The sequence below is a fragment of the Zootoca vivipara genome, chromosome 1 (assembly GCF_963506605.1).
Source record: "Zootoca vivipara chromosome 1, rZooViv1.1, whole genome shotgun sequence".
NCBI classification, from domain to species: Eukaryota; Metazoa; Chordata; class Lepidosauria; order Squamata; family Lacertidae; genus Zootoca; species Zootoca vivipara.
In genome coordinates, this window is record NC_083276.1 from 104,033,104 (window position 1) to 104,056,054 (window position 22,951).

Here is a 22,951-nt window from a genome sequence, read left to right on the forward strand (position 1 = left end):
TATAACAGTTATGCAGAAATATGCAGTGTGCTAAGCATGTCTGTTGAGAAGTAAGCCTAAGCAAGTGTGTTTAGGGTTGCAGCCTTCATTGATTTAGTCTGTCATGCAAAACAAACAAACTCACAGCACCAAAGGCCTCCAGGAACAGTGAAGCACGTCTGCTCACCCTCTGAGGATTATGTTAATAGAATCATAGAGTTGGAAGGGACCACGAGGGTCATCTATCCAACCCCCTGCAATGCAGGAATCTTTTGTCCAATATGGGGCTCAAGCTCATGACCCTGAGACGAGAGTCTCATGCTCTACCAACTTTACAAAAGCCAATGGTTATTTGGATCTGTTTCGTGCAGTGAACAGAACCCATGACTTCCTTGTAAGGCAGAGAACAGAAGTGAAGAAAATCATGACATTCCTTATTTTGCAAAGCTTAAAATTAGTGGGTACATGATGTATAATGTCTGTTATTACAAACTGGAGACTTCTGTTGTTCACATCAGCATTTATTTATTTTTCCCTTTCCCTTCTTTTCTATTTGCTTTCTTTTCTTTACTTACTACTTATGAAAATAAATTTCATTCTTTATTACGGCTTTCTGCCATAATAAGGACTGAGCACCCTTGGTATGCAGGAAATGCTGATTGGTTGTTTGAGATAAAAGTAAAACCATGGGAGAGGGAATGGGATGAGCAGGTTTTTGTTTTTGTTTTGCTTTTTTTGCCTTGCTTGTGTATCTCTGAGTTTGTTTATCAAATGCCACTGAGGGGGTCTAGCAGAACAGTAAGTGATTCACTTCCCCTGATGTAAATCACCCACCAAATTGAGCAAGGCTATTTCCACCTAAAATCAGGTTTAAACAGATCTAGATCAGGGGTAACCAATGTGTTGCCTTCTAGATCTCCATTAATCCAGTTCCATTAATCCCGAACAAGCCTAGCTAATTGTCAAACCATGCGAGTTGTAGTCTAAAAACTTATGGGAGAAACCACATTGGCTACCCCTGATCTAGATAATTCATATCATCCAGGAAAAAAACCTGGAACTACCCTGATTTTGAGCACCTTGAGGAATATTAGAGACTGGCTAGATTCCCCACCCACCCACCCAAATAAAATGAGATTAAGGGAACTTTCACTACTACCTCTTTCAGACTTGCTGGGGCTACACCTACCTGCAAAAAGGCATCCACCACTCCCACTGCTCACTCAGCTAGTCTTCCCTTGGCACCTCTTATTAGCAAAAGAAATGCAAGGTTTTGGTCTCATTTTCCAAGAAATATGTCCACTTTCTTAGGCTCCACAAGTTGAAATGTATCCAATATAGCTGCATAAGCAGCTGCCAAAGGTACATCTGCAAACACTGCTGAAATTACAGCATCCAAGTTGGAATAGATACAGTCAACTTTATCCACAAATTATCTAGCAAATTAGTCTCCGCAGGCCACCAGGCAGTCCTCCTCTCCATCCTGAAGGCAATATGTTTAAGCCCTTTGACTACACCGAACTGCTCAGCTGACTGACGTTTGAGCAGTTGTAATGGAAAGTAACATTTCTATATCATCATGGCTCTATATCATGTAATGGAAAGTAACATTTCTATATCATCATGGCTCTAAACCAGGCATCCCCAAACTTCGGCCCTCCAGATGTTTTGGACTACAATTCCCATCATCCCTGACCACTGGTCCTATTAGCTAGGGATCATGGGAGTTGTAGGCCAAAACATCTGGAGGGCCACAGTTTGGGGATGCCTGCTCTAAACTGAGTTCTAGGTTGTGTCCAATTGGATTAATCACAAGTCTTCTCCCACCAGTGCTCTTAATTGTGAAACATGCTGTTTCCCTGTTGACAGTTTCTCAAATAACCAAGGAGCTAAATTCACTCCACAATCAGGTAAAAGGATGTTACACAGGAGCCATCTTGAAAACTGCCTGGACCGTTTCCCCATTTCTGAGGTCATATGGGGCTCTACAGGATTACTAGCCTGAGTGACCGGGAAATCCCAAGAGTCATGGAAAATGTTTTGGCTCTATTAGTCTTTATGGTATTCTCACTCCACAAAGGTCTAAGGTACTGGGAAGCTAAAAGCTGACCAGGTAAGCAGGCCTTAGGAAAAGACCCCACCAGAAACAGTTGTTTTAAGGTAGATGATGGTGCTCTCTCTCTCTCCAGGCTGCTGATCTCTCCCCAAACATTTTGTCACAAAATAGTGAACAAGTGTTCAAGTTATTCAAGACCCTTCATCATGTTTTATATGAAGCAAAGTCAGAGGCAGGGAGTGAGAAGTAAAAAAATAGCTTCTTGATGTTGAAGCCACAAAATCTATGTTTAAGACAGACTTAAGATTGATAATTATTCAGTATTACTTTGTTTATCTAATGTATTTTTTCTCTCTCCACCATAAAATATATGCTAAATAAAACTTAATATAAGATTGCTTTCATTCTCTCTCCTGGCAGTTTCCTTCTGATAAAACCCGCTTGAAATGCTCATTATAGCTAACAGGCATAAAAATAAAGGCTAATATAGCACAGTCTCAGGCCACCCACTGTCAAATGCTGCTTCATCAACACATTTTTTGCTATTTTGGGGGATGCTGGTCCAGCGATCTTAGATTATAAAAACAAAATTATCCTATAAATAGAATGCAACTTGGCATAAATTAGGGCAGTAGTATTGTGCATCTTTAGCACAGTCATTTTCCTGTCCAACAGATCGTAAGCTGGCCTCGCCTTTTCATATCCGCTTCCAATTTCTCTTTATCAAATTATAAAAAATATACATTATTTTTATCTCCACCTATTTTACTGTGGAACTAAAAAAACTGGCTATATTTAGTGTCTAATTATTTTCCCTCTGAAATCCAACAATTCAGATGTCCTCTAGTTTACTTCATAATCATACTAAAGGACCGCTAAGAAAAAGAAATAATCAACTCCTGACAGGATTTAAGTGAATAGAATGGATTAGAAAAAGTGAGGGCTACATTGTCTACATAAAATCAGTTTTAAATTCTGTCATTCAGTCCTTCTGAATTCCAATTAGATTTTCCCCCTATTATTGTTGAAGGTTCAATAGCTTTTCAAATAATAAGGGGAAAGGGGGGCATTACTGTCGGTATTCTCTGTAGAATCAACATGGAAGTACTGCTAGAGGAGCCTTTTGGACCATGTATGAGATGTGTGCTGGCACAGCTTCTAAAAAAACAGCCAGAAGAGAAATCAGCTAATAGGAGCCTTGCACGTGTATCTCTTTATTCTTCCACATCCTAGTACACACTGTTCAAAAGTTCCTATGTCACACCTTCAACCACTCCATGGATATACAAGGCAAAGTCCAGCTAGTCATGTCATTCGAACCCAGCTTGTGGTTTGTTTATTGTATCTCCAAAAGGAAAAAACAAACAATGAGTGGTTACAGTGGTTTGTTTTTGACTTTCTGCTCCTGCTTTGTTTCGGGAAAATAAACCATGAGCCCAGGTTTCAACCATGGCAAGGGAGGAACACCTTAGCAGTGTGCATCCAACCCTTTTCCTTGTTCCCATTAAGCCATAGTTTGAGTATACCACTGTCTGATATATGAACTGGACTACTGGCATCTCCTGAGGATCTCAGAATTGGGAGATGGCAATCATTATGTACATCAACTGGGTGAAAAGAGATTTCCATGTGGCAACATTCCTTAATGTTTAATAGATTCATTAATTAGATTCAAAACTAATTAATCAACTCATAACATTTTAATTAACTTAAAAGGTGTTCCTGATTAATTAATTAAGAATGCTTTCATCTCACCCTTCATTATATGATTGCCAGGGCAGGATGCAGTGGAATTGAAACACATTTTAAAAAAGCATGCCGAGGCAATCAAAAGAGCAGATGAAACACAGCAAATTATTTAAAACTGCCAATTTCTACCAATATAGAACCCATAGCCTCCTTATTTGCAGTAGCACCCAACACTAATATCTAGCAAAGGTCTAGGCGAAGAGTAATAACAAAGGCTGTGGCACCAGTTGTGCTATCCTGGGAAGGGCATTCTGTCACTGAGGGGCCACTGTGCAGAAAAACACAGTCCTGGGGTCACACATCATTCGATCACTGACTTTAATGCTGAAAAACTTTTGTTAAGTACTTACAAATACTGTAGCTAGATGGCATCATCTTCAGAGCATTCTCTCATCTTCAGAGAGGAGAGGGGATGCCTTTTCTAAGACAGTATCTGTTACAACAAATTCATGCCTTATCTAAAAACAAGGTATCATTTTTTCTTTCTTTCATAATATTTTCCCCACTTGGTGCTGTGGTCTAAACCACTGAGCCCCTTTAGCTTGCCGACCAGAAGGTTGGCGGTTCGAATCCCCGTGATGGGGTGAGCTCCCGTTGCTCTGTCCTAGCTCCTGCCAACCTAGCAGTTTGAAAGCACACCGGTGCAAGTAGATAAATACTATAGGTACTGTGGTGGTGAGAAGGTAAACGGTGTTTCCATGCGCTCTGGTTTCCGTCACGGTGTTCTGTTGCACCAGAAGTAGTTTAGTCATGCTAGCCACATGACCCGGAAAGCTGTCTGCGGACAAACACCAGCTCCCTCAGCCTGAAAGCGAGATGAGTGCCACACCCCATAGTCGCCTTTGACTGGACTTAACTGTCCAGGGTCCTGTACCTTTTTTACCCCACTTGGAAATTTATGCAGCTATAATTTAGTGAATTTAACAAAGTAATTGTTTAATCATCTAACATCCACACTGTTGCCTAAGACTATGGACGTAATCAATAAGGAGATTACTTACTAAAGAATAAATCACATTGATCTCAGAGGACTTGCTTCCAAGTAAATATCTTTTTTAGTATTGCGCTGTCAGGTTTCTATAATCTGATGCTGCTCCTAATCTTAAATAATTTTCTTCTTTTTTCAGTGACATGTGGATTATTATTGATTTAATTATTTTATTCAACAATTTTTACCCTTTGGTTTTCTTGGTTGTATTTTTACCCCTAGATCAGAAATGTTGAGACGAACCAGTGCTTAGATAACATGGGACGCAAAGAAAATGAAAAAGTTGGCATATTCAACTGTCACGGTATGGGAGGAAATCAGGTAAAAATGAAGCTCACTTTACCTTCAAAACAATTTTGGTGAAAATATATGTATATATTCTTAAGACTGAGCACATTGTAACAATTGTGAAATCAAGCCAGTGTTTATTACACACATTACTCTTTCCACACTTTCCAGTCTGGATGGCTTTAAAAGGGGTGGTTAGACCAATTAAAGGCAGGCTTGACTATCAATGGTTGCTAGCTGTGCTGGTATGTACTGCCTTCAGTATCAGAGGTCGTATGCCCATGCTGTTCTGCTTTACTCCAACTCCCAAAGGCAGGGGAAGGTGTACAGCCACAGCCTCCTGCTTGGTCAGGGAACACCTCTGAGCATGTCCTGCCCAGAGAGCTGCAGAAAAACTCATTGGCACCTCCTGGAGAAACCACTGCTTTCCTGCTGCAGCTTCCTTCCTTCCTTGAAACGTTTGGAGCAAGACACCTCATGAAGTATATGCTGTTTCAAGCAAGACCTAAGGCAGTGATTCGGCTTAAAGGCTTTATTGAGGCACCAAGAACAACAAACAGGGGCAAAGCAACTGCATATATATATTTCTGAAGGCTTGGGCCACTCCCATTGTCAATTGGCTGTCTAAACCCCCAAGCTGCGAATCGTAGCCCACTGCTTAAGAGCCAATGCCGGTAGCCCAACCCCTGACCATGTTACGTGATTGGATATAATCTATCAAATCAGAACACAGGGCTCAGAATCCAAGTCCAGGCTCAAGCTCAGGTGAACGCAAACCACTGCAAATGTAACACCTCATTTTGCCATTTCTTGCTTCCTTGACTGGGTAGGCCCCCAAAGATGAGAGAGGGCATGGAAGTCAGTGGGAGAGGGGCAGCAGTGCAGACTTTTGCTCTGTAGAACAAAATTTGTAGATCCAGCACGGTTTAAAGGTACAGAGGTCCTCTTATTGCTGGACCTTATAACTTGCTTAGAAATCCAAAAAAGATGAGACAGGAATTGTAACATTCAGCTGGCCTTTTTACCTAGTGTTTTTACTTGTTCTATTTGTATTTTTTGATGCTATGGCCTGTCGGCTATGTGAATAAAGTTTGATTTGATTTGTAACATTCAGCACCATGTTTGCCATTCTAAAGTCGGTTGCTAGTTGCCAATGTAACGGTGCACATGTGTATTTTGGGTTTAAACATATGTAAAAATGCCTTGCGAAAAGCTCTAGGCCAGGGCATTGTATCTAAATATTAGACCATGTGGAAGTAAAACATGCTTGAATCTGCTTTTAATAATCTTTCCCCCTTTTAAAACACCCTAATTGGTAACTTAGTATGATTTGCATGCATTCCCTAATTGGTAATGCAATCAAGTTCAATTTGCATGCTTTGCCAAAGGCTTTCAACAATTAATTGGCGAAAGGTTGTTTTCAACAATTAAGAGAAAACACTTTTCCTGTAGATTTGATTAGAATACTTTAAATCAATTGGGAGGTGAATTCTAAGTAATTGGGAGTCTTGTAAATAATTAAAATAGCTGCCACATAGGTTGCTTTAATTTGTCTTCATTGTTTTTCTGACCTGGGACTACCTTAATCCCAACTGGCAGTGTGGAATTCATAACTTTTCCTCCCTTGTACGTATATTTCTTCCCTTCTCTCATCTTCCCCTCACCCCCCTTTCTCCCTAAAGAACAAAGAAAAGAAGGTTGTGGTGATATTGCTACCAGAATTTAGTGTAGTGCTAAGCCTAATGTTCCATCAGTGCAACAGACTATTATTATTATCATTATTATTATTATTATTATTATTATTATTATTATTATTATTATTATTATATAACTTTCACATTATAATGTTTGTTTTTTTATTTAAAGCATGAAGCAGTCAGCCCTTAAAAAACCCACGTTTCCTGAAACCAGTGACACTTCAAAAACAGATCAGGCCAACCTGTGGCACTCCAGATATTGCTGAACTACAACTCACATAATCCCTAATCAGTGGTCATACTGAGTGGGGCTCAGGAGGGTGCAGAACAGAATGCAGAAGTAGCTTCAGAAACAGCGTTAAGAAGATGAAAATGGGACTTTGTAATTGCATAGGGTGAAAAGGAGAGGGTGTTATCGTGGGGTGGGAAGTCCCCTAGTAATACAGACTTTTTTAAAAATAATAATAATGCCAATAACTATCTCTTCCAGGTATTTTCATACACGGCCGACAAGGAGATTCGTACAGATGATTTGTGTTTGGATGTGTCTAGACTCAATGGTCCTGTGATCATGTTAAAGTGCCACCACATGAGAGGAAACCAACTTTGGGAGTATGATGCTGAGGTATTTATTCAAACACAGAAGGAAACCAAACGTACTGTTACTAATCATGTTCAACTTTTATTGCCAGGGTCTCAGACTAACAGGCAAAACCTGTCACATGTCCTAGAACTAACCCTTTAAGCTAAAGTTGTGTTGCTGCTTTCAGTTTGGCAAAAAATCTTTTGGCAATGGCTGGGCTTGGTGTTTCCTGTAATTTGTCCACAGCCCTATGAGCCTTTTAACTTTATTCAGAATCTGGGGGAAACAGAAGCCTGCACCCACCACCCTACAACTGACTTTTAACTCCCAATGTCACACTAACTTGAAATCTTCCAGGATACATCTAACACAGTTAAGTGTGGTGAAGAGGTATATATGGGCTGAGTGTGTGCATACGAAGTCCAAGGTATGTGTGTGCATATATGACATGTGCACGCACACATCATGGTAAAATTAGTAGGGCTTGGTAGGCCAGTTGTGCAGGTCACGTGATCAAAGAAAGCAACGAGGAATGTTTATGCATTTCTAGGTATACATAAAATAGTAAATTAAGTGACAATGCTGTGTTAGAAGGTAGAAGAGTTGATATGCTCAGTTCTTTAAGTTTGTGGCTTTGGTCAGGAACATTTTCTTTCTTGCATCTGGCATGAAGTTTTCAGTCCTTTTTCCAACTTCAGATCCAGATCCAGAAACTGTAACTTGGGATGAGAGCTCAAATTGTGTTTGGAGTCTGGGTCGTAACCAGGGGCTGGTTAGATTGGATTCTGCCAAGGGCTCAGAGTAGCTAGGAGCATGCACATCTGTGCACTATTAGAATTTTTCACTGGCAGAGCATGAAAGACAATGAAAAGGAAACTTTTGAGTTTCTGGTCCATGGGCCGTTGATACAGCTCCTTGCCACGGGTACAAGAGACCTTAGGTCCACCTCTGTTTGGAGTGCATTCTGTAGACCCACCCACTATCCCAGCTGCCTCCTCTTCTGATTGTCATGGAATGCAGGGCGATTCCAACCAGGGTTCCCAGTTGCAGGGAGAATTCTAACTCTGATCAACTGAATGCAGTTAGAATCCCCCTTTTGGACCTTGGTGCAAAATACATAAAGGCTAGGAAATAGGACAACATACTAGGGAACTTGGGATGGGTTTTACCACCTCCCCATTTCTAGCCTGCACGAGCTATTTTGAATGCCTAAAGAGAGATAATTTATCATTGTAATATTTTCTTTGTTAGACTCAACTGTTCAGAAACTACATGGGGAGTGGATCTTAGTGCTCCCATCTCCTAATGGCAGTGAGTCACTAGGTATAAATTATACCAGTGCCCCAGGGTCTATTAAAGTCTTCTTAAAACTTTGGGGACTGTGGAAGACAGTGCTTTTGACTTACTATCAATGACCCAAAACCTTCCTATGTACAAGACTGGCAATTCTCCTACATTCCATGACAAGCTCTTAAATTGACTGAAGGCACAGTTTGGGCTATATCTTTCATATACCCGCATGATGAGATTGCAAATAGAAGTGTTTTCAGCAGCTGGTGCTAGAGAATGGCTGAAATGCAAGCTTGAGCGCGGAAGGAATTGGGGGCGGGGGACAGGGATACACTTTCTAGTTCACCTTGAAAATAGATTTATATAGTAATTTTTGAAGCTTATAATTTCTGCAGTAATCTGCTTCCCAACATGGCAATAATATACAAGCCCTCACTCATTATTCCAAGGCTGCTTTCATTCTTGGGGAATGATATACAGGACGATAAAATATGCAGTACCGTAAATTACTGTGACTCAATCCATGATTGTACATCCATAAATACTGCTGCAGTAGAATATTTGGGATGCAAAAAGAGAAGATGATGATAGAGTTTCATCATTGTAAGAAGGTGTATTATAAGAAGTATATGGGTATTGGAAAGCTGTAGAACTAGTCAGAGCAGTGCAAGTCATTATTTTGCTGTGAATGTGCAAATACTTGAATGTAGCTTGTTAGGAAAATATTCAGCAATTGTTAGGAAAATATTCAGCAATTGAATGTACTCACTGAACTAGTTCACCCAGCGTGTTTTGCACTTGACAATGATAGCATCAGATGATAGCATTTGTGTGTGTGTGGACACAGACCATTTGCAGATTGAATTCATATGAAAATTCCCACAGCCACAGAAGAACATTTCATTCAACCAGCACCTGTATATGATTTTAAAAACCCACCAGTGGCATCATTCACTCTCTTAAAGCATGTCAAGGCACAAGGTGAACGAACTTGTGTTCTAAAGTTAAGTGCTGATGAATCAAATGCTGTACATGTATCTGTGTGGAGCAGCCCAATCTCCCCTCAGTAGACAGCATTTGCACTGACATCACCTCTCTGAAAGCACATGATAAGGTCATTACCTTGCTTAATCTAAACACATCTGGGTCTAGTTACAGGTAGGTAGCCGTGTTGGTCTGAGTCGAAGCAAAATAAAAAAAATTCCTTCAGTAGCACCTTAAAGACCAACTAAATAAAAACTTAGTTGGTCTTTAAGGTGCTACTGAAGGAATTTTTTTATTTTACATCTGGGTCTGGTCAATACCTAAATGGGAGACCTCCTAGGAATTCCATGTATACTGCCACTTTCCATAATGGAAAGCAAGGAATAAATGTTAGAAAATAAATAAACAACTGAGCTATCGTAGGGGAATCTTCAGTACAGATCATGTGTGGGGAAGCTGAAGTGTTGGTGCAAGTAACTTTGTTGGATGGGTTGGGATTGGTTTGGTTTTTGCATTTATTTTTTAATTTTACTTCCAGTTCAGTAATACATTTTTGGGGTCCTCCTGTCCAGATTAGTGCTTCCATTTTGATGACATATTTAAAATTTTCAACAGATTTCTTTAAAAAAAAATAACAAAGATGTTTCCTCTGTAGTTATGGTTTAGGCATCCCCAAACTCGGCCCTCCAGATGTTTTGGGACTACAATTCCCAACATCCATGACCACTGGTCCTGTTAGCTAGGGATGATGGGAGTTGTAGTCCCAAAACATCTTGAGGGCCGAGTTTGGGGATGCCTGTTATGGTTCCATAAGTGGCGAACCACTACAGAAAAGGCCCTTGTGTTGTCCTCCCCGCCCCCGGACCTCTCATGGAGGAAGCACAAGAAAAAGGGCCTCAGATGATGATTGCAGGATCTGAATAGGTTCCTGTGGAGAGAGGCAGTCCTTGAAAGGAGGAGAACGATTTCCCCAACTCCCCCTCCTCTTCATGGCCCCATGAAACCTGTTATAGAGCATTCCCCCAGTGCATATTTTCAAGGGATGGCGTGGGCTCCAAGAGAAAGGGGGCGTCAGCAAAAATAGTACCATCTCCTCCTCTGTTAAAAGATGTCTCCCACTGGAACAACAGCACTAGTAAGACCAACTGGATTCTGCTCTGTGAATTCAACTTTTCCTCAGTGAATTAGAAAAATGCACATTCACACCACAGAATATATCTCTGTGATATATGTGTCACCCATAAACAGAATATTTTTCAGTTAAGAACTATTGTTCTGTTAAGATGGAAATACATACATATATTATCAATTAGTGAACGGAACTTCATGTAATGAATCCAGTAAGATTTTTTAAAAGTCAGCAAAATTGCTAGTTTTACCACATATGTAAAATTTATTTGATAATATTTTAATGTTAGGTTCAGCTGAAACTAACTCATGCTTAGATTAGACACGTTGAAATTAAACAGACATAATTAACTTAAGGCCCATTGATTTTAACAGGCCTGACTCCCAAACATAATTAAATATGGATACAATCCTATGTTCAGAAATGGTCCACAAAAAGTACCTAATCAAAAACATGTTTTGCTGTACCGGTAGATTGAGGGCTTTTTTGTTTTTGATACTGTAGCTTGCAAAAAAAAAAAAGTGTAGAAGCATCTTGTAAAATCTGTACTGGCCATTAGATGGAGCCAGCAAAAAACAAATACTTTATGGCTCAGCTCCTATATTAAGGAACTCTGTTAATAAGACAGCTTGTCATTACTTTAATCTGTAAGTTTTGTTATGATGTTATTAATTTACATTCATACGGAAAAATAGTTTTAATAAAAATTGCAGCTACTCCATGCTGGAAATGTATGCTGCTTGATTGTAAAGATGCTATCAATTTTTTTCCCACTTTTGCAGTATTTGTCCTGGGTTTAAGCTTTAGATAGATAGATAGATAGATAGATAGATAGATAGATAGATAGATAGATAGATAGATAGATAGCTTTCAGTTTTACTTTTCAAGGACTGGAAATGAACGCTGATTTATTTATTTTTTGTTATATATGAGGTTTGGAGAGCTGTGGTTTTTGTTTTGTTTTCTCTTCTCCCCCCCCCCCCCATCTGCATATTTGTGCTTCAAAATACAATAAATAGCAAATTTCTTGTTCTTATGGTAGTGTGTTCATACATTGTGTATTGTATCCAATGATGTTTGTGCACAAATGAAATAGAAGTTATATGCAAATATAACTGCAGGCACAGTGGACTTCTCTTCCTCATGTGCAGTGCATTTCCCAAATTGCTCTAGAGTGGTCTTCCAGGGCAGATTTGCAAAGCATGTAGAAAGGAGAATAAGGAGAAGTTCTATTGCAGAAAGAACTTAATCCTGCAATGTTTGATTCAACTCTTATGAAAATAAGGTTTTAAAACTTCCATCCAATTTCCCCATCAGCACAGCTGTAGGATCCCTTTTTGTTTAGTATTTTGCATAGTTATTTGTTTATTGAGCAAGACAAATAGCCAAAATACTGGAATAATCCTGCCAAATTTAAGCACTCTTAATTCTAGCTCATTTAAATGTGACAGCTAATTTTGTGTGTAACTGAGGGTCAAATGAGACATGACACAGAAGTTTCATCATTGTACCTGTCTTTTTAAGGGTCTGAGGGGCGTGCCAATATTGATCAGAATTGCAACATGGGGTGGGTTTAACCCTTCTGTGGTATTTCCCTATTCTAATTCATCTGCGTCCCCAGCTGCTGTTATTCCACAGTGGAAAGACAGGAGAGGGGAATAGGGGTGTACAATTGTTTTGAAAACAAATACAAAACAAAATGAATGAGCCCAATTTGTCGTCTTTGCTTTTGAATGAAAATGAGTGGAAAAGCAGAATGAACAGAATGTCACCCATTTCATTTTCCCATTTCAATTTCAATTGCCTTGCTCTTGAGGCACTCTTTTGTGTTATCTGGAACACAGTATACAGTTCGTAGAAAGATCATAATGGGGAGAGAGGGCAGTGAACTTGCAGATTAGAAAGTTGCATTTAGTTTACATAGGTTATGTCTGTGTGCTTTATTTTTTTAATTGCCTCTGATTGATGAGGACTCTTTGTGGAAGCTGCCTAAAGTTTGGCAGTCCCGGTGGCCTGAGTAGTGAAAGAATGCCATAAATATTTCATACTGTTAATGTATAAAACTTAGAAGTTACAAGCAGGAATTTCGTGTTGAATGGAAAGGCTTAGAGAATGCCTGCTATTACTTTTTTTAATCGATTCCACTTTGTCCAGTCATGTAGTAGAATATTGGTTGAAAAAGTTCAAGGTTCTCACAAATAATATCTGAGGTGGTAAACCTTTCCATGGGTATAAAAGAGGGAGGGAACCCCCTATGTAAAAAAAAAACTTATACAGTATGTCAACCAGAAGACTATGCTACCACCCTTCTCAATGATCTAGTAGTTTTCACTATGCAAGAAAGTTTCTCTGTTTTAACCTTTTTTTAGTTTGTTTACTGCATCTGGATGTTTGGGGCTTTATTTTACTCTTTGTTGACAAGAGCTATTCCAAGTTGAAGAATATGCAAGTTTTAGAAGAGAGCTTTTACATTTCTTGTCTCAGCAAAGCACACACTCCTCTTGTGTTATGAAAGATCATAAACTCTTTAGAAATTTACTGTGCTGGTTTAGTGCATGCAACAGCCTGACAGTCAAAACTTTGATGAAGCAATTTGTAATATATCTCTAGCATTGCTCATTATAGCAATGTGAAGTCTGAGAGTATTTATGTTACTTGTTGCTTCCATGAGGAAAATGTGACTATGGATTTTTAAATGGGGGGAAACGATCCCTTTTCATCTTTTATGAACTTATAACTGATGAAAGTGCAAACCTCCATAGAAATTTAGCTTTGGGTGAAAGAAGAAGCATGAAAAATGTTTTCCTCAAGCTGAACTGTGAGCATATGGAAGACAAGGGCTCATAATAAATACTAATAATTGATGGCTTAAGAACTCTGTAATATAAGTTTGATTCTAAGCAGCCATGCTCCAAACTATTATTTAGGTGTCAACAAATCAAATAAATACAGGCTCAATCTAGGACAGGCTTCCTCAACCTTGGTCCTCCAGATGTTTTGAGACTACAATTCCCATCATCCCTGACCACTGGTCCTGCTAGCTAAGGATCATGGGAGTTGTAGGCCAAAAACATCTGGAGGGCCAAGGTTGAGGAAGCCTGCTCTAGGAGTACCAAAACGCACTGTCATCCACTCACAAGAGTTAGCAGCTGACTTGGGGGAACCTCAAGGTTTGCAGAAGTGTAAATGTACTCTAGAATTAACACCCTAGTGGTAGGGTGAAGGACACAAAATAGCCCAGTGATGATTGAAAATTCTCATTGGCCACAGAACACGGTCTGTTTTCAGGGGCAGTGCAATGGAATATCCTGGAGAAGCACATGACTGACTCTAACCCTGAACACAATCATTCCACATTTCAATGTTTTGTTGCAGGTCCTTCTTGCTATCACTTCCTAAATCCAAGTACTGCCCATGCCTGCCTGGTACCTCTTTCTTGCCCCAACCCAAGTGCCCTAAGATGGTATCCCCTCACCTGCTAGGGCTGAGCAAGCAAGGAAAAGGAGCTTCAGTCAGCCCACCACTTCCTTCTCTCCACAGAGTACATAGACCAGGTTTCATCAAACTCGGCCCGCTCCAGATGTTTTGAGACTACAATTCCCATCATCCCTGACCACTGGCCCTGCTAGCTAGGGATCATGGGAGTTGTAGGCCAAAAACATCTGGAGGGCCAAGTTTGAGGAAGCCTGACATAGACAGTTCTCCTGCTACTGTACGTTTCCATCTCCTTTGTTTGCCTAGTCATGAGATCTCCCTCTGCAAAATGGGAAACTATCAAAGCATGAGACTCCACACCCTTCACAAACTCTACTCAGATTTACTAATCCCACTCCCTGGATGCTATGCCCTGGCTTCTGCTCTCCAACACTCCACTCCATCTCAGGGTCCCTGACAATGGAGGTGAGGGAGAAGAGAGTTCTTCAACACCTCCTCTTGTCTCTCATCCAAATAAGATGGCTAGCTTCTCAAGATCTTTGTGCCCCCATGATTGCTGAATAATCAGACAAGACAGGGGAGAGAGACAATGAAAGCCCAGCTCAGACACTCCATCTTCCTCCCATTGTATTCATGTCTGAAGAGAACCTACATGTGTACAACTGGAGCAGACAGAGTACCCAAGAACTTAACAAAAGCCAGTATTTCTGATACTGCATCCAGACGCTATATGAATATGCTCTGTTCAGAGCTTCAAATGAATGAATAGAAATAAGAAACATGGAGATCAGGCATTGTTCCAATTTATCCTCCCCCCATGTTCACTGAAATTATGAAAAGGACTGAAATGAATTCGTGTGCTTTATCTGAAGCATTGGTATTGACTGTGGCAGTTTGTCTATACATGGACAAAAATTGGTTATCCTTTGTAGCAGATAATGATAATTGCGACTATGGTGGGCAACTGCTTTTGCAATCCACTTATCCTGTGAAGGAGCAAAAATTGCCGTAACATTATTTGTGTGTATTAAAGGCTTTCAGTGTGTCAGATTCAAAGAAAAGTAAGTTATCATCCGCCCTTAGTTGCTGGAAATGTTAAATGTCTGCAGGTATACATGAAAATGTAATCCGATAAGTGAGTAGTGTTTCTAATTTATATTGAGGACTAGTATCATTTTCAAAGAAGTGTTTGTGGAAAGATGAGTATTAACAGTAAGACATTTTCTGAGTCCTTGTTTAACTGCATGTGAAATTTATTTGCTTTTGTCAGTATATAGGTAAATGGGAATACAGCTTTGAGGTAAGTGTGTTGAAAACTGGCAAACCTCGTGATTGATTCTAGAATAGGACCTTGCTTGTTTTACTGCTGTGGTGGTACATATGACCTTGTTTAGTTGTCTTTCAGTAGATTGTAGTTTATTATGGCTCATTTTAAATTTCCCATAGTTGAAAATATTACATTGTAGTACATTTAGCTTTCTAGAGACAAAGAAAGGGAGGGGGGGGGAATGAAGCATATTCTGAAGATAGGTAGCAGAAAGGGCCAGAATGTCCTTTCCTTAAATATGCTCTGTATTATTTCAGGACTTGATTCATTTTAAACTATACAATATTAGAGTGTTCTTGAAACATTTTAAGGAAAACTTCATTTATGGCTTTTCCCTGCACCTGCGCAAATGGGTGACAAAACTCCCATTGATTTTGGTGCTGCATCATAAATCTTCTGCTAAGCACTTACAGCAGAGCACCGGCCATGTCCCCCTGAGAGATTCATTGATCTAACTGAACTCCTTTAGCTTCATTCATTCATGATGTTGATAGCAGGGTACACTTGTAAGCATTCTTTAACCGGTCAGAATCTCCAGGAATGTGGCAGAAAACTTGGATCCCTACTACAGAGCAAGGCAATGAGAACATTGATTATGAATGTCTGCATCTGACAAATAGGGAAACTGTTTAAATTACAACCCAAGCTTTCATTTTAAAGCAAAATAAAATAGATTGTCACTACAGAAACACAGTGCTAATACATGTCTTGTTGCTTTGAGGAACCAGCTGTTTTTAAAGTTGTTTTTTTTAGTCTAATAATCCCTGGTAGTCTAATAAGTCTTGGCAGGCATGCAATTATTAATGGCATTGGCTAGTGTGATAACTAGCTTCTCATTTAACAGTGCAAATTATTTAGATGGCTGATAATCCTTCTGCTGCACAGGTGTTATTTTTAAATTATGGTAGCCAAGCAGCAGAGGTTTCAGATTTGGCATATAATTCAGAGCCCCATCTAGATTGAAGGCTGTTTACTTTCCACAACACTCTTTTTGTCTGTAAACTGAAAGACTAATAATTTCATGAGGTTCCTTGTTTTCCTCTAAATTAGCAGGATAAATGGAAAGGCAAACGGTGCAGGAGGTTCTGTGCATGAATTTGAGATGAGCTTAGGCTCCTTTGAATACAGCACAGCTCATTGGAGGCAAGACAATTTGATTATGTTCCTTTTTTATCTGAAGCCTTCTGCTAAATTGTTCTTACTTTGTTTATAATTATCTGTTGGATCTGCTGGATATATGTGTCTACAATAAATATTTAAATACGCAAGATTATTAAATCTTCCCATTGATTTATTCAGATGACATTTCTAATCCACTAGTGAAAAAAGAGAGAAAAGGAAGGACATGAACTTGTATCTCATAATGAAACCGAAGCAAAAAAATTGATGCGCCAGCCGTAGACTCAAAGTGACATTATAAGGACATTCATTCTTGAATTTTCTTATTGTTCTCCATGCGAATACACTCTTAATCACACACACAAATGTATTCTGCAGTGACTTGCTATTATTTATTTATTTATATCTGCCCTTATTTATTTAAATCTGTCCTTCCTTGCAGATTTATATTTGGGAGGGGAACAAAACATGAATTTTAAACCAAAGAGTTTCAAACTACGGCCATCAAACAGATTAAAAGAAGCAGATGAAATAACAGGGAAGTCAGCAACAATATCAACTTTCTGAATCCAACCAAGTGAATGAACCTCCCATAAAGTTTATGCTAAGAATAACTAGCTTTTCAGCTGTCAGTTAGACAGGGAACCACTAATCAATATATGTTTGTTTTGTTTTGTTTTAAAAAGTAAATGAAGGCTGCACTTAAGAATAGCTGTTAACATATTTGAATGCTATTCTTCATGTTGTTGGGTTTGAGGAGTTCTGCTTAGTATTTTCCACTTAGCCAGTTTAGTCTATACAGTTTAGTCAGCAGGACACACAGGCTAAATTCATTAAAGTATGATTGTTGGTACCTGCACAGCTAGAGGACGAGAGAGAGAGAGAGAGAGAGAGAGAGAGAGAGAGAGAGAGAGAGAGAGAGAGAGAGAGAGCTCATTGCAACAGCTGGCTCCACCATTCTTCTCCCACAAAGCACTGGGAGGGCATTGCATCTTGATGCAACGTACAGTGTGGTCCCAGTGCTTTCTGGGTGGAGAATAATAGCACAATCATCCTTCTCCCTCAAAGCAAAAATAAAATATAAATCCCACTTGCAGTTTCATGTAGTGTAATCCCCAAAACCATAGACTCTTCCATACAACTCTTTTGAACATTATCTTCTAGCATTTTTTTTTATTAAAAAGAAGAAGGGCAACTCACTTGAAATGGGGTGATCAAGAAAACTATCATTTGTACAATAAATGCAAAGCAGGTATGACCACAGAAGACTGGATCACATGGCTTATAACTAATACGACTGATAAGCCTCATTTCCAGTTTATTTTACACCTGGAGTCAATTCTGAAGCATTTTATGTTAGGCTTTCCTCCCTGTCACTCTGGGCGAGATTTGGAGAGCACTTCTGCTCACACAAGGGGAAGCACTGCAATGACTTCCATTGCCACCAAGGTCAGATCCCAGGTCATTGCAGAAGATTCCCCAACTCCCAGAAGCAACTTGGGCAAAGGACTGCAGGAAGAAGAGACAAGAAAGTCCCGTTGCATGAGTGGAACTCTTTTCACGGCTCTTTCAATCCTACCCATTGAGTAGGATCCAATGGAGCCCTCAGGGAATTCTTCTCTCAGCACAAGGATTTCTCTTTGCACAACAGAATGCCTTCCCCCGTGGGTCCCTAAATCTGTTCTAGGGGTTCCCCCAGCCCTTGGAACAGATTGGGGAAGGACTTGTGCAATTGGCAATCCTTGTGTTTGTGGGACTCATTAGTAGACTACCTCCCATTTTTTCTGGATTAAGATTTGGAAATCTAGAGTTTGTTAAATCTGTCTAGTTTCAAGGAAGTGTAGTGTAATTGGTGGGTACTTTTTTCAAGATTAAATCTTACAACTGTACTTGAGAACATCACTTGATCTGGTTTGTTGAGTTTCCCTTTGCCAAAGACCCAGTAGTGTTTTTCTTCTCTTTTCCATTTTTTATGTGATTTCTGTCTCTTTGTTTGTTTACCATTTTTCTTGCCATGCAGACGCACACATTTCTCCATATCATTACCCAGTCATGTTTGACCATAAGCAGAATAGAGGATGGCACTCGTGGCCCCACGGTGGAGACATGCAATGGCAGCCCTTTTCAAAAGTGGCTGCTGAGAAACTACACGCGGCTGGAGGTTTTTAGGAACATTTTTTACAGTCCCACTGACTATTTTCTTTAGCAAATGTCTAGAGGTTGGTATCAAAGGCGCAAAAAGAAAAAGCTAAGCTCCTTGCTTGATTGCTTGCTCTTGCTTTTTTCCCATTTTCTCCCCTCGTTTAGTTTTTTTTAACGTAGTGTTAAGATGTAGAAACAACAGCTTAGAAATAGCATTAGTTTATGCTGCTTAGCTCTGGGTGTGTTAAAAACAGTCAACATCAAAAGTCACATTTGATTGTCCTTTGTGATGTATGTCTTTTCTCTTTTTGCACATCCTTCCCAGTTCCAAAAAAACTGTTTGTGAATTAGAAAGCATGGCTTTTGTGTTCCACCTAAACATATAGTAGCAGTTGTATTGATGGCTGCTCGTATTCCTTGCTTTAGCCACTGTGATGCAAAGAAAGTGTTATTACTGTTTTCACACCTAGAAAGGGCATTCTCTGCACTGCAAATCAGATGGGAAAATCTGTGCAGCATGATCCTGTTTTTGCCAGGTCATTAATGCACTGGTGCCAGCAGGGCACATCAGGTCCAGGGCCCTTAACAGCCACATGAAAATTGCAGGATATGCAGATGTACAACCTGAACTTCTGTATGGTAAACTATAAGCACTGCTACCTAGTACTGGGTATTTAAGTTTATTGTCAGTTTTATCAATTGCATTAATGTTCATTTTTTGGTTGCAAAAGATGTATTTAGCTTACAAAAATGGCTCCTCTCAGATATAAGAATTTCCATGCAGTAAAACTGGGCCTTTGAGGGCTTGTCCAGACTTGGCAGCAAAGTGCACATTCTCCTTGTTTGTTTATCACCTTCCTTGGGGTCCACCTAGTTTTTTCTTTGGTAATCCATTCTTTTTGGTGTCCTAACATGAAATAGGCATATATTATGTAGCAGACTATGCCACTCCCCCCCCCTGCAAAAATGGCATCCATCCTCTCCTGCAGCCCCAAACTCACTGCCACCCCATCCCAGTTCCATCTATGGTATTATTTCCAGGGCACTTTTTGAGTGGTTTCAGTGTGTGTGTGTGTGTGTGTAGCAATCTCTTTTTACCTGAATTTATTTTGGGGCTAAGTTCATTCTGAACAAAAGTCAAGTGATTCCACGAGCTGCAAGGGGGACAGGACTCTGTGGAAACAAAGAAGAAAAGCCATTTCTAGACAGGATTGCAGTCTTTTTTAAAGGTTCAAGTTCATAGCTTGCAGGTTCTTCAGGACCCAACCTTGCTTCTGGATTCTAGGCCATGGCTGTGTCCTAGAATGTACTAGCTCCAAGCTGTTTTCTGTGCCCACTGTTGGAAGACTTGATTGCTCACATCCATGCATAGGCAGCTCGTGCTTCATGTGGGGCTGCCCATGAGAAGTGTTCAGAAAATCTGATCAGTGCAGAATACCACAGTTCAACTCATGACTGAAGACTGTGAGTTGGCATATGCACAGGACACCTATATGGAAATTGCCACATTGGCCACCAGTGTGCATATGAGCACACTGCAAAATGCTGGTCTAAACCATGCTGGTCCTTAATGACCTAAGGACTAGGACATCTCAGAGAAACACATTCTCTGATACAATCCTTTCCAAAGGTGGAAGTCCTGCTTCAGGTTCAGTCTCTTGGGTCTCCTCAAGAGCCATTCTGTTTTAGTTGACTATTATTTTGACCGTATCTTATGTCCTTTTTAATGTGTGGTTTCATGGAATTGCTGTTTGTGCCACTCTGGGAGCAGGAGCTGGAAGGCAGCCTAGAAAATCCTGTAAGTAAATACAGTTAAATAAATAATTACATTGTTGGTAATTATCTTGTATAGTAGGTATGTATATGTATCTTGGTAGTAGGTGCGCAGAAATGCGTCATAAATAAACCCATAGTATTTCTCAATATGGTAACGTCGTTTACAAAGCCACCTCAGCACTTTTCAAGCAGTATCATACCACTTTACGTGGGCATGCATCCCCCGCCCCCCAAGAATCATGGGAGTTGTAGTTCGTTAAGGGTATAAAGCATTGTTAGGAGAACCTGATTCCCCCTCACAGAGCTACAATTCTGTGTGGTTTAGCTATGGAACTCTTGACTGTTTAAAGTGGTATGATGCTGTTTTTAAATGTATTGTGCAGATGGAGCCTTAATAGTGCTGTACAAAAGTTATATTAAAAAGAACAAACCCTGCCCATAGGCTTACAAATTAACAGGTGTGTTAGCATGATTATTGTTCCTAGTCCAGACATTTCCAGAGCATTTTAAGATATCGTTTATAAGGCAAATGTCAGTTTTCCTGTTGATATTTTAGGTTAAGAATGTAAAACATTTGCATCAGTAATGTTACCTGTCCAAGTTGCTGTTGAGTGCAAGCACGTGCGCGCGTGTGCGCACACACACACACGTAAAGCAGTGGGATTAACTTAACATTTCCCCTTTGTCCTAAAATGAATGGGTGTTTTTCTTTTCTTTTAAGCAAGCTTGCATATGCCTGAGTAAGAAAGAAAACTTATTTTATTTTATTTTTTAAAACCCTGCTTTTACAAGTGTTTAAACAGCTAGAGATTGATGCAGTATATTCCCATCCCATGGTGAAAAATGAAGTAAATTCCAGACTGTGTGGTTTTGTTGGTAATATTTTCCCAATGTAATTGGTTGCTGGCCAAACAAAGAAAGCTCTTTCTAATAGCATACATAATGATGGAACCAAATAAGTAAGTGCTTATAGAATTATGTTAAAAAAAACGCCCAACAATATGTTTGTCTGGCATGAAATTATGTAACAAATACAAAGGAACAGCTGATGGGAGACAGCACGGCATCAGTTTCCTTGGGTTTGTAGATTTGCAATATCACCAGTTTAATTAAGCTAAAATACGTTATTTCAGCAATCCTGAATCTATTCTATGAACAGCACACAAGTTGCATAGGTGAACAGTGCAGTTTTTAATGTCTCTTAAAAGGATAGGAAAAGGCTGTGTTCTTACAGAGCTGCAAGATATTAAATACCCTTAAGGTGATTTAATGTAACAGATGTAGATGTTTCTTTGGGAATTTCATGACAGTTCGTTTAAAGTAAGAGCAAAACCTCAAGGGAGACGATGCTTCCCCAGTTGAAGCTGTACAGCACATAACATTTAGAAATGTGTAACGCATGTCAATCTAGCATGGAATAATGTGTAATCGTTTTGCAACAGTTTAGACGTTTGGGCAATCTCATCATTGCAAACCATCTCAGGGAAATGGCTTAATTTTGAAATCAGCGATGAATAAACATTTCAGTGGTGTCACAGCATGCAGTTCTGGTTTTCCTTAATGCCATCTGTGAAGTTGTTAAACAAGAATTTCTAGCTCTGAATAAAAAGCTACCAGCCCAACAGTTTACCATTCTGTTTTTCTGTTATCAGTGATTGAGCAGACCGATCTCGCAAGGCATGTCCAAAGCCTAATCCAGCCCCGTGGCCGGTTTTATCTGGCCCCGTGGCAGTTTATTTCTTGGGGTCAAATCCCCCCCAAAACCTCAAATAGTTCAATCCTTAAAAAAGCTCAACAACTATGGTTAGGCCTCACACATGTTCACTTCATCAGATCTGGCCCTCTTTGAAAAACGTTTGGGCACCCCGGTCTAGATCCATGCAGCTGACGGATATTTATGGATAGGGATTATAATAATATTATAATAATTTATTATTTATACCCCGTCCATCTGGCTAGGTTTCCCCAGCCACTCTGGGTGGCTCCCAACATCATCATCATCATCAATCCATAAAACATCAAACATTAAAAACTTACCTAAACAGGGCTGCCTTCAGATGTCTTCTAAAAGTCAGAGAGTTGTTTATTTCCTTGACATCTGATGGGAGGGAGTTCCACAGGGTGGCGCCACTACTGAGAAGGCCCTCTGCCTGGTTCTCTGTAGCTTCACTTCTCACAGTGAGGGAACTGCCAGAAGACCCTCGAAGCTGGGCCTCAGGGTCCGGGCAGAATGATGGCGGAGATGCTCCTTCAGGTATGCTTGAAATATAGTAAATAAATACACAGCCTGCTGAATCAAGCCAATGACCCACCTAGTCCAGCACCCTGTTCTCCCAGTGGTCAACCAGATGCATGTAGGAAACCTGCAAACAGCACCTGAGTGCAAGAGCAGACTGTTCCTAATATTTA

The 22,951-nt window shown here is 39.9% G+C and overlaps 1 protein-coding gene across 1 annotated transcript in view; it reads left to right on the forward strand.

Moving 5' to 3' along the window:
- Positions 1 to 22,951, forward strand: part of GALNT13 (polypeptide N-acetylgalactosaminyltransferase 13) — a 147,504-nt gene that overhangs the window by 117,759 nt on the left and 6,794 nt on the right. The window contains exons 10-11 of the mRNA XM_035131738.2: positions 4,995 to 5,093; positions 7,248 to 7,382. Coding sequence (XP_034987629.1) covers positions 4,995 to 5,093; positions 7,248 to 7,382 — 234 coding nt within the window. The remainder of the gene's footprint in view (positions 1 to 4,994; positions 5,094 to 7,247; positions 7,383 to 22,951) is intronic.